At 31.2% G+C, this 13141-nt stretch overlaps 2 protein-coding genes across 2 annotated transcripts in view; one reads left to right on the top strand and one right to left on the bottom strand.

The window, feature by feature from the left end:
* Window positions 1–13141, bottom strand: part of LOC126840652 (uncharacterized) — a 140985-nt gene that overhangs the window by 96217 nt on the left and 31627 nt on the right. The window lies entirely within an intron of this gene.
* LOC126840645 (protein timeless homolog) lies at window positions 7019–13085 on the top strand. Its single transcript, XM_050576517.1, is given in 22 exon segments — window positions 7019–7235; window positions 7308–7642; window positions 7717–7851; window positions 7916–8011; window positions 8080–8218; window positions 8221–8357; window positions 8431–8577; window positions 8640–8752; window positions 8822–8954; window positions 9015–9169; window positions 9292–9419; window positions 9486–9645; window positions 9711–9791; window positions 10019–10125; window positions 10428–10475; window positions 10537–10615; window positions 10679–10877; window positions 10969–11200; window positions 11380–11480; window positions 11546–11756; window positions 11821–12152; window positions 12211–13085. Coding segments are annotated over 22 exon segments (3999 nt in total). The 5' UTR covers window positions 7019–7144; the 3' UTR covers window positions 13051–13085.

Below are 13141 nucleotides of genomic sequence, written 5' to 3'. Positions count from 1 at the left end.
GCTACCTCGAGGATAAAGTCCATAGCACGGCTATATAATATTAATTACACATGTGTGCACTGTAAAAATATTATCTTGAGCACAATAGGTCAGCCAAAAAAATGTGCTCTATTCTTTATAAAAACTTGCCGTCGACTTTTTAGTACATTTCGTACTTTCACCATTATTTTAAATGATTGCCTTTTGTGCAGTACATCCATTTACCGAATTACCTTGTGTATACGAAAATATAATCCGGTGGAAAGTGAAGATTATTTTTGCCACCCTCGACAGTTGCAATGAAATGAACGAATAAAATACTATCCCTACATCCATAAACAATATTGTCACGGTTAATGGAAACTCTGTTTACAGCGATTATAATGCGCGATGCGAACGTGATTTTGTATATTTAATATTATATTCCACCGCCGAATTGTCAACAGCATGACAGTGATGTTTCAATAAAACCCCTCAGAGTTGCGTGTCAGCGAAACTTTAATTTAAAAAAACAACCTTAGCTGAATCGTCGACGACTAATGGTAGTAACTTTAGCAAATTTAATGTAGGTAGTAATTAAATCAGGCAATAGTGGCAAATAGTTGACCTGAAAATTAAAACAAAATACCATATTACAACTTTATACATTGGGTAATTATTATAAAAAATAAAGGTAAGTCACGTAGCTAGTAAATAGGCATTGGTATTATTCAAATAAAGATACGTTTTCAGGTACTATAATTGTGATAAGCAAAATATTTTGGAAAATTACTAAAAAATTATTTTTTTCGAAATGGTGAGTTCTATTTAATAGCTAATACTTATATAGTAAACGCCTAAAAATGCTGTCGCGGGTTAATACTAAAACTTGAATAATCTGTACAAAATGTATGGGCTTTTCAGGGCTCAAGAAATCAGATTAGTTATTAAAATACGATCTTGTATTCAAGTACCAAAAAAAAAGAATACAAATACATAATTGTAAAGAACTAAAATAATACCTTCGCATTCTTATTAAAACTAAGCGTGGACACTTAATTATTATTCAATTATTCAAACCTTTTTAATCATTTATTTATGAAAGAGATTTGTGTTTATACACACATTATAAACTGCAACGTTTATAGCAAAATATTTTTTTTTCATAAATTTCATTTTAGTAGATTTTGTTTTTATATATATAACTTGTGAGTTTTTTTAGTTTTTCAAAAGGTTTCCTTTTTGTACTCAGCAAATTTTACAAATAAACAATTCATGAATATTATAGTTTAAAGTTTTAACTTTAAATTAAATTTTTGTTCACTACTAAAAATAAAAAAAAATAAGCACTTTGTGCAGCGAATAATAATAATTGAATTATTATTTACTAATTACTAATTATTTAATTAGTATTTTTAAATCATAACAGTATAACATTACAATATTTTCAAATGATTTTTTTTTAAATTCTGTCGACTATGCGGTTTGCGGAGTATAAGATTACATCATAACAAGATTACACGATATACTTCAGTAAATTAATTGTATACAGTAGCAAAGCGTTGTTCTGTACAACAAAAAAGAAATATTAAAAAATATTGTGTTGTTATATTGTTATGATTTAAAAATACTAATGTTTATTACTTAACCGATTCGCATTTTGAGGAAAGATCCTTCGTATAATTTAAGGGGTTTAATGAAAATTGTACTAAACGTTTGAATCCGTACCTATATTATAATGCCAGAGCAAAATATGTACCATGCTCGATGTAATGCACGTTGCCGCTGGCAATATTCAAACATTTACTATATCTAGCGTAAGTATAACATCATATTATGGAACAACAATGGTGTTCTCAGAAAGTCTGAAGCCACTCTCATAATTGTTATCGTCAGCGTAATGCGTACAGTTTTGCCCGCATGTGTTTTCTTTAAGGTTTGACCGCTGCGAGACTTAACCGGGTTCGAGCAAAACGAACGGCGCGAAAAAACAACAGCCGCACACCACAAACAACATAGATAATATATTTAATGGCCCATTAAAACGTTTCTCCCTTTTATATATACATCCTGGACCCACAAACGATAATAATTATTATTATTATTATACCGGGTCGTCGCCGGTCAAGTTTTCAACGGGCCGCTATCTACATTGCCGCAAACGCCCTTTTCGTTTTGTTTTTTGTATTCGGTATTTATTTCGGTTTTTTTATTTTTTTTTATTGAAATATACATACAAAACGCGCTAATAAAACTCGACGCGATAGCGATGCCATCCCTCCCTTTCGACCCCTGAGCTTATATACTCTGTTATATTTTCTCTGTGTAAGTACCATATATATATATATATAAGGTAGTATGTAGTTGTACGTTTTTATCATTTCCGACCGGTGTCCCTCTTCGTGGAAAATTACACACAATAAGGGCGGAAATAAGGCGATTATCTATTGAAACGGTTAGGTAGGTACTTGGTCGGTAATGGCAGACCTGAACACTCATTTCGCTTTGAAGGGGCGCCGCGTGCAGCTTTCCATATTAAACCGTGATTACCGGCCGACATCGATATGTGTTAAGAGTGCCTATACTAAAGCCGAAAACGAACACAACGGTCTTGCATTCGTATATTTGATCAGCCTATAAACATTACTAAGATTATTTATAAATTACATTTTGTATAGTACTTGGAAATTACCGATATCATAATTCTATGATATCGGTAATTTCCAAGTGATTCATCTTTAAAACATTAATTTTGTCTAGATATAATTTTATTTTTATTTTTTAGGCCTTAATAAAGTATCTATTTTTATATAATTTTGCATGTATATGCCTATACATTTCAATAGGTAAATACCCATGTCCTATTACGGTCCAACGATTGTCAATGGCAATAATTAAAACTTTTACATTGTGTTAACTATAAGCGTGGGCATAGTTTTGACAGTGAGATAGGTTAGGTTGGCCGTCATGAGGACATTTTTATATAGACAACATATTTTGCAAGTATGAAAATTTACCTTTTTCTTATTACATGGTGAAAACAATTAAAATCAAGACCATTCGATTTTATGTCACGCATATCCGTACGGCGTTCTGTGTATGCAATATAGGTACACTGATGTCCGGCAAACAACTATAAAACAACTATTTTTTATATTTTATTTCTTATTATTTAAATAGCTGTTTTAACAATATTATATCGTTCTAATGATAGGTACAAACTGCAAACATTATAACACGGCTATTATAAAAAATTAAAAACCATAAGTATAGCTGATATTAATAGATAGGTATACCAATATAGACATTTAAATGCTTCGCTTTAGTCTTTACATTTTTTTGTGAATTACTATACAAATTAGATTTATTTTTAAATTACCAAACTAATTAAAAGCAATAAATATTATCATTAAATATTATGTATAACACAACGAAATTTATGTATTTTGTACTTCAATATTTAAATTACAATAGGGAATTTAATTCGAGTATGGCTGACTACAGTTTCCGGCTTTTTGGCTATGTCAAGATTGAATTATTCGGTTGATCAAAGCCCGAAAACGCATATCATTTAACGTGAGTGTCACATCAAGATACAGTGTTAAAGACAATAGACAAGGATTCGTGAGTTGCATTTAAATAATGTAACTGTGGTTAATAACCGCGCCTAATTAAATAGTATTGTACAACTCCTCAGTATTCCGTCGTCGGTGTTTGTGCCGTTGAATAGCAAATTCTACAGTATAAACTATAAGCAAGCAACTCAATTAGAAATTAATCTCATGAATCCCGCAATAAGTTTTAACTCACATAAAATTCGTAGTAAGAAAACTTTCCAGAAAACAATTATAATAAGCTGGCGAACACGAGGTTATGTTGGATGCTAATTATGGTTCAGACCTTCAAACATACATGGATAAAATGATTTCAGCATCAAACTCGATTCGGATTGATAAATTGATAAATTCGACCGAGATAAAAATAAATAAATCTAAAAAGATAAACACGGACAGGCTTGCAATTTGTATGTCTTTTATATTTTTATATCAAACTAATTTACATTAGTTTAAGTATAGAAAACTGAAATTTAATTACTACTTATTTGTGTTTATACTCGAGGACTTAAGTCCACGGTCGTTGAGCACGGTATGTTGATATTTAATAGTGCTCTCTGACTTAGATTTTCTGCGTTTAAAACTTACTTTCTACGTACAGAACTTCACAGGCGCCCGTGCTTTGATAAATCTCCGTCGCTAATCTCTTTAATGCTCATTAACCTTTGACGTTTCGTGGATGCTGTTGTTTACACTTAACGAATTCAGCTAGATCATTATTGTAAATATTACACAAAGCTATTTGTACTGCACCGGTTTATCATGTCGAGCGACCGCGTTCAACTCTAAGGGCTTGAGCAATTTTCAATTACACGCCATCTTATTACGGTCTTAATTGTCCTGATAGTCGACGCGACGGTTTAAAGTTTAAACTCAAACTTCCATACTTATATCACTGTAATTAGCTATTCGTCTAATTTTGACTAAACTTTTCGTTTGTCCGATGATATTAAAATTAAGAAAGAATAAAGTTTTGTCTTGCGTGTGTAAGTTCAGCGACGACGTGCCATTGCCTCCTCTTGTTCCATTATTATTTTTAGCCATGGCCAAAATAATACTGGATACTTAACGTGTTACTTAATCGTTGAGCCTTCAACCCTATATTACTCGGTAATTTAAAACTATATATCTGCGCAGTAGTGTATAAAAAAAAAAAGTGGCCGGGAAAAATGTACACAGCAAAAAGCCAACGCTAATTACACAAAGTTCGAAACGATGGAATATTTAATTACCGACATTTAAAAATAACGCCAATTAAGTTTTAGAAACGTCTGTGCGGTAAATTGCACTTAAGAGTGAAATTAGTGGCTGAAGAATGCTAACCGACTCGCAGACCTTCATTTGCGTTTCGCCCAAACTAGTTATTTAACAAAACTTTATAAAGTTAATATACTTGTATTGTATAAACGTCCGTATAATCGAGGGCACTGTTGAGAGACCTATAGGCACAGACAGACGTGATAGTATCAAGTTAAACGCATCAAAGTATACGCCATGCCTTAAGAAACGTCAAAATTAAAACAACAAAAAAAAAACAATTAAACTTTAAACAACTCATTTTCGACTAATTTGAAATTTAACTTGTCTTGTAATTTTATACAACGCATTTACTTACTATAACTAAATTGTACATGATATTATAGTTAACGGTTTGTACATTTTCTTTAAATTGAAAAACAATTTAAAATTAGGTGATTTATGTTTTTGAGACTTTTTGAAATTTCATTACTTCCTCACGACATTAATTCGATTTATTTTTTATTTATTTATTTTACGGAATTAATTCCATATTCATTATACATAATAACTATCAAGTACATTTTATGCATTATCTGACTATATCCACAAGAACGACCAGTAACTATAGCCTATAATAATTATTTTAAACCTTTAAGTATCCATACCGGCGTACTATAACGACTCATTATGAAGGTTTTGTATAAATTATTACTCATACGAATATTACCTATAACTGATCTATGGTACAATTACTATGTATTATCTAGTACCAACAATGTTATTATTATTATTATTATTATTTATCGTTATACATGTTGTACCTCTTTAACCCTTTTGATTATCAGTGAAATTATGGACTAAACTGCACATTTGTCAATTAGTGTTCTATAGAAATTAATGAGATTAAATATGATATGTATTATGTATACAAACTATGTTCACAGTAAAGACCAGCGAACGTTAACTATTCTCCGTTATATTATAAACGTTTAATAGCAAATATTATTTCGTACAATATACGAAAATGACTTTGTAATACATATAATTCGAAAATAGCATATCCAATGGCAATAAAGTATATTAACAAAGTACATATCAACATACGTTGATTATCTCTGCGGTATGAAAATCGGGAAATAATATCAGACACTTTAATTAAACATTTAAACTTCATTCGAATAATATTAATTGGTTTAGCGAGCTAAAAAAGTGACAGCTAACAATACTGTTAACAGTTAATTTACATAACACATAATGTTTTTTTATGCGAATTTTTTGATGGAGCACATTACAATTAAATATCATTTAACTCATTTGTTTTTTATTTCCATCATATAATTTAACATCCTTAATAAAAATACAAGCAATCGTTGGAATGCTACAATCATTCGGAAAAATAAACAAACCTTCGAAACTAGTAAGAATTATTATAAATGCACATATTTACTTAGAGTAGCGAAAGTCTGAAACTAAGTCGCTTAATAATTTACATACGATCAGATTAACTATACAGTATAAACAGATATGGAAATTTGTTTCAAAACAGAACTCACGACAAATATGGTGTTCACAAATTAAAATTGTAAATAGTTTAACGCTATTCTTGTTTGTTAGAAATATTTAGGTGCTCTCACCCGACCAATAAACCAGTGTTTTTCTCTCTTGAATACTATACGTTTAGAATAGAAATATATATACTTAAATAATACGATAACATTATGACTTGAAAGAAGTAGCTATGAGCCCAAATCTGTTTTCAGCTAATTATTTTACCAAATGATAATATTATATGAAAACGAATGTTTTACAACCGGGTTAACATCACAATACTAAAATAAAAATTAAGTAAAAAAATAGTTTTTTATTTAATACACAGCCCGTTGCAAAAATATATAGTACTCGTTTATATTTATTTTAGATGGGAGGGGTTGAGAAATTTATTATATAATCTTTTTTAACCATTAACTTGGCATGGGAAAATTGTTCAATACTTAAAATATTATCCCATTTTTTAGGTCCGTCATGAAAAATTAAAGGCAAAGGAAAATGAATACTTACTTCTTGTACTATATTATTATGAAGTACAGCGCTTCGAAAATTCCCAATTCCAAAAATCAGCGTTATGTTGGTCACACTAGCTCGTGTTCCCGCGCATTTTCATACTTTTTGGTGTCCCATTCCTTATCAGCTGCTGTGATTACTATACATTTCAATCGTCAATGGGTCTAGTATTTACAATTTCATATTCTGTTTTTATAAATTTAGATTTTAAATATTGTTTTAAAATTATCTCTCTTTAATCATGTTGTAGAATTTCAATTGACATAAACAATATGGCACTTCTCCATGCCGAGTTAACCGCTACTTGTAACGCGTTAGGATATACTGGAGCAGAAAAATACTATATTGACCCACAGTGTAAAGGTAATGACCGAACATGCTAATGGTCGATTTGTAAGTACACAAACTATTTTGTTCAAATTTTGGTTTTCGCAGAGGCTATTCGCGATTTAATCAAATTCCTGAGACGCGATGGTGACGATCATGAAATTCGTCGCTTCCTCGGGTCGGCTAACATTGTTCAATCTGACCTGTTGCCTATACTCGTCGAGTATTCCAACAAAGCCGGGCTTTTCGATTTGGTCATTAGGCTATTGGTAAACCTTACTACTCCCGCCTTGTTGTTGTACAACGAACAGCCTCCTGTCGAGAAAACTCCTAGCCAATATTATTTGCAAATGGTGTTACACTTGCAGAAATACAAACAGGCTTTTGCCGACGCCAAAGTCTGGAAAGTCATTGTAGACAAACTGGCTGAAATCATGCAAGCCGTAAGAACTCATTGATTATTATTGTGCGTCATTTTTAAAATTGTAACGTAAAATTTTACTCATTTCATTTTTAGGAATACCATGAGAAAGGAGAAGAAAAAGTTTTGTCAACTGTCAGGCTGTTAATATTGATCCGTAACATACTTCATGTTCCTGCAGATAATGATGCCGAATGTAGACCCGACAATGATGCCAGCCTCCACGATCAGGTATAGCGTACAATTTAAGTGGCCATTAAATACAGCATTATTATTTTATTATTTATATTCTCAGATACTATGGGCTATGCATCAAAGCCAGATTATTGATGTCATTATGTATATAGCTTGTTCAGATAATGAGCAACAGTATTATCTTCACGCTCTAGAAGTGAGTAATAGAAATAAAAAATTTGACAGGTTAATTAGGTTATTTATTTACTCTCTTTTTTTGTATAGATTATTTCGCTTATGTTACGAGATCAAAATGCAGTAGAACTAGCAAACGCTTCTGTCAGCCGTACAGAAACCGAAAAGCAACGTGATGAACAAGAACTTGTCACCGTTTTATTACAAGAACGTAAAGAAAAAATGGAAAAACTAAAAAATATAGCGGATCCAGACACTCTAGGTTTGGCGGCAGGTTCGTCGTCGCCGGTATGAAGTCTATTGGTGACAATGAAATGGTTGTATCGTCTATGAGTTCCAACGTTAACAAAGCGTTTGATCGAAACAAAGTATGCCAGAAAAAATTTGATTATTCAAATTTTGATCTTTCTGTCGGTAATATTATTTTTTCTTTACTTTTAGAAACCTTTGAAGACGCCACGCAATAGAATGCCTCTAAAAGAAACCGGCATCGATCGAAAATCTGCATTCAGTGTTCGATTGTTTTTGAAAGAATTTTGTGTCGAGTTTTTACATGGCGCTTATAATACATTAATGAAACATGTTCGGGTAATTATATTCCAGAACTAATTTTGCGACAACTTGTTTAATTTATCACCATTCTGTTTTAGGAAATATTAGTGCGTTCGAAAGGACAACCGAACGATGAGTCATACTACTTTTGGGCTATGCAATTTTTTATGGAATTCAATCGCAACTATAAGTTTGAAATTAAACTAGTCAGGTAATTAATAAAAAATTATTTTATCTCTAAATAAAACATAATAATTATAATAAATAAATAATTTTCTAGTGAAACCATGGCTTTGAACATTTTTCATTTCGTCCAAGAACGAATCGAAGATAGCCGCGAAAAATTAATAACCGACAAAAAGAAAATACCTGTTTGGTCTAAACGCATGCATTTGGGACTGAAGGCTTACAAGGTGCTTTTATTGACTTTAATAACTGCTATATTGTTATCTTTAAACCTATGATATTTTTAGGAGCTAATGGAAACTCTTATGGCAATGTATCAAAACAAAGATACTGTTCTTCAATCCAGTGCACGAACAATTTTGACCAACATATTTTACATGGCCGAGTACAGGGACATGATTTTAGGGTTGTTGAATTTTTACGACGAAGTTAAATTTTCTAGGTAAAAATATTTAATTTTCTTCTTTTGCCTACAGTTGTGCTAAGTTTAATATGTTACAATCTGTATATAATAAAAATTAGAATCGAATATTTGTACAAACATTTCCAATTTGTGTTCCATAGAGTATACTTAAAGGATTTATTGGAAACTAACCATGTTTTTATGAAATTGTTGGAAAATTTGGGAAAGAAACAACGCAACTTAATTGTACAACGCAAAGCAAAGAAGACTACTAAAAAACATAATAAAAGTACTCATGTGACATTTTATATAATTGTATGTACACTTTTTATGGTGTATTTTATTTGATTTGTAGAATCTAAACCTCAAACAAATCCAGTAGGAGACGAAGACTGCGCATGGACTAATATAAGTCCTACCCTAAAAGAGATTATTCAGTCAAATGATATTGTTATTGATGCGATTGAAGCGAGACCTTATGATCCGATATCTGAAGTATCGATGGATGATCAAAAGTGGTTTTAAAATTTAAACAAAAAAAAAGTTATCTTTTTTTATATTTACAATAATATTTTTTCAGAGTTGAAGCAATGTGTCGTATCAGAATGCATTTAAGGAATAATCGATTAGAACAATCTGTCAAACTATTGAGAGCTTCTAGGTTGGTTCAAAACCATATTAAATTTAAAGTATAATGCATACTCAACGATTATTTTTTTTATTTATAAAAAAACCAGCACATGTTGAAATTATTTCAAGTTATTGAACTTTATAGAAAAATTTACTAAAACATTTTAGTTGCTATCAAAAATAAAAAACAAATTTAAACATTATATAATATTTTAGTTAATTAAGTATCTCAATAATTGTTGTTTTGTAACTTTACAGAGAAGTATGGCCAGAAGACAGTTATTTTGGTACGTCTGGACTGAAACCGGATGAAGAATTAGAGATTTTAAAACAAATATTCGATGCCAATCTCGGAGCACCATCAGGTTAGTTTATACAAATGACATAATACAAGTCTTTGAATTAAAATATTTATTATTAATATTAACTGTTGAATATCAATATTTTAATTTAAATATAATTATTCTCCAATATAGGTGTTGGTTTTTCTATTCTTCAGTGTTTAAAAATATTTTAGTTTTTTTTTCTTTAGCTGAAATACGAGTGTTGGTTTTTATTATTTTTATACTGTAATGTTTTCCATTTGAAAATTACACTCATAAGATATTCAATTGATAGCTGCTGTATTTTTAATGATTTATCAAGTTAGTTGCAATCATTTTTCCAGAGCACTATGAGGAATCTGAAATCAATAACCAAAACAATGACACCGACGGTAAATAATATATTAATAAATACGTGTTATTTTTTATTTATTTATTAATTACATTTTTTAGAAGAAGAAGATGATGAAGAAGATACAAATCAAGCTCGCTTCGAAGAAGAAAATTTTGAATTTATGGATTTGGTTAAGAGGTAAATTATTACTATTGTACATTAACATACATAATAATTACAATACAATTGCAATTTTTTAAGATTTGCCAAGCCTAAAATTCTTCAAAGCTGTTGTCAGCTGTTGAAAGATTTTGACAAAAATTCTAATTACACCAATCACGTTATAGTAAAACTTCTTCATCGTATTACCTACGACTGCAAGTACGAAGCAATGATGTTTCAAGCATCTGTGTTTCGTATATTCCAAAGAATATTTGTATCGACTAATCCGAGTCATAAAGTAATAATATAAACAAACGAAATATTGCTGTTGTCAAAAGTCGATAACCTAGTATAATAATTTTTTACGTATCTATAATATTTTTTTTTAGGAGCTGAAACATTTTACTATATTTATAATGAGAAAGTTCACAGAAGTAGCTCGTAAAAACAACAAAGTTTTTATGGAACTTCTGTTCTGGAAAGATTTAAAAGTAGCATATGAAATCGAAGAGGGATACAATGAGGAACAGAATAATAAGAAATTGTCAAACTGGACAGAGGAGCAAGAGGACGAGTTGCATAGATTGCACGAAGAATACATGCGTGACATGCCTCAAGAAGGTTAGGGTGTCTTTAGCCCTTTTTTTGTCAAACAGGATGTTTGAGTCGGCTGCCAAAATTAAACTTGATAAAAATCTGAACATTTTTTCGTAAATTATTACTTTGGCAGTCGACTCGAAAATCTTGGTGGGCAAGAAAGGATTATTTCTGAAAGTTTTAAAACTGAATAAATGTTTCAGATGAGGTCACGTGGATATGTAAAAATTTGATTAGACAAGACCGTTCAAGAATAAGTGTTTTAAAAAAACTAAAGCAACTCGGTATTGTCACTAGGAAACTGGTGAGAAATTGTAAATTGCTAACCAAAATATAACTAAAATAACAATTTTAACATTTCTCATACAGAAACCGGGAAAAGAGTTTGCCGAATCCGAAATTGTTCAAATAACGCAATTAGTCCACGAGTTCAGAGAAGCGGCTGATCCGATAAACTCTATAATGGAAAAACTAGAAGTGAAACGGTCAAAAAAACGCATTCTTGACAAGATCGTGGAACTTGGTTTGGTGGGTGATAGAAATGAATTAAAAAAAAAGAAAACCAAAACTTCTAATAAATGTGAGCGATTTATTACTAAGACAATTGAATCATTGAGTTTTAATGTCATTTCTTATTTTTACAGCAGCTAAAGGCGGTGCCAATAATTCGAGTGACGAAAGTAATGAATCTGATGACGATGACGAAGACAGTGATCAACATGAAGAACACCAAGTTTATCATAGCTTGACGTCGTCGTATGTATCTAATGCTCTAAAACATGTAGTCGATAACGGTATGGAGCCAGCGTTGTTGTGGTTGATTGAAAGCTTAGATGAAGCTGCTGATGATCTGGAAGTCGACGAATCTGATATACCTTTACTGCCATTAACCGATGAATGTATGACGGCTATTAATGATCCGACATTCCAAAATGCTATGCAGGCCATAGGAATACACAAACCTTCAGGTGTACAGGTAAACAGGTGTTTACTTTTAAATTCGACACATATTATTTATTTCATTTTTATTGCAGGAAACCTATTGGCGCATACCGGGAAGATGGCAGGCTAATGACATCCGCCAAAGATCTGTTGCTATTAAAAAAGTAATTGATGGTGATTTTGTAACTGAACAATCTGACAAAGTGGAAGAAAGCAGCGATGAAGATGTGGGTGCTACGTTTGACAGAATAAGAAAATCTATGGGCCAAAGAAACGACATAGATAAAGAAAACTTTAATTGCAATTCAAATTTAAATGAATCGTCTACAAAAGAAACCAATGATGAAGATAAATCAAACAATAAGCAAAAGCAACGTTTTGTATCTAGCGATAGTGAAGATGATGGACAACAAAACAACAAAAAAGCTTCAACTACCAAAAATGGTGTTATGGAAAAAAGTGACGACGATAGTGTTAGCCATAACAGTAACGATTCTTTATCCGTTAATATCAATAAAAAGAAGGTCAATCGCAAGAAAAAACGCTTTATGGACGATAGCGATGAAGAAATAATTCAGACTATAAATAAAACGTCTTTGGAGGACAGCGATGATGAGAATATTGTTAAAATTAATAAGAAACCACTACTAGACGACAGCGATGAAGATATAGTTGCTACAGTTAAAAATACAAGTTCACTAAATGATAGCCACGAGGAGATAGTAGTTAGCAAAAGAATAATGCCGTTAGACGACAGCGATGTGGAAGAGGAAGTAGTGGCTCCAGTTAAAAAAACAAGTCTTTTAAATGATAGCAACGAGGAAATCGGAACTAGCAAGAGAAAAATGCCATTGGACGACAGCGACGTAGAAGAGGAAGTTGGAATTTCAGTGAAAAAGAATAAATATTTTATAGATGAAGATAGTGATTGATTGATTTTAACAGGTTAAGTTATTGTTTTTTTTTTTTTTATTAACATATAAATAATTTTACTTTGTTTTTTATAGTAAATAATAATATTAA

This window comes from Adelges cooleyi, unplaced genomic scaffold, assembly GCF_023614345.1.
Source record: "Adelges cooleyi isolate 19-005CV unplaced genomic scaffold, UGA_ACOO_1.1 ACOO_flye_CR_arks_rails_tigmint_CR_PRNA_376, whole genome shotgun sequence".
NCBI lineage: Eukaryota > Metazoa > Arthropoda > Insecta > Hemiptera > Adelgidae > Adelges > Adelges cooleyi.
The sequence above is the reverse complement of the archived record's forward strand: the minus strand, read 5'-3'. Positions and strand labels throughout refer to the sequence as shown.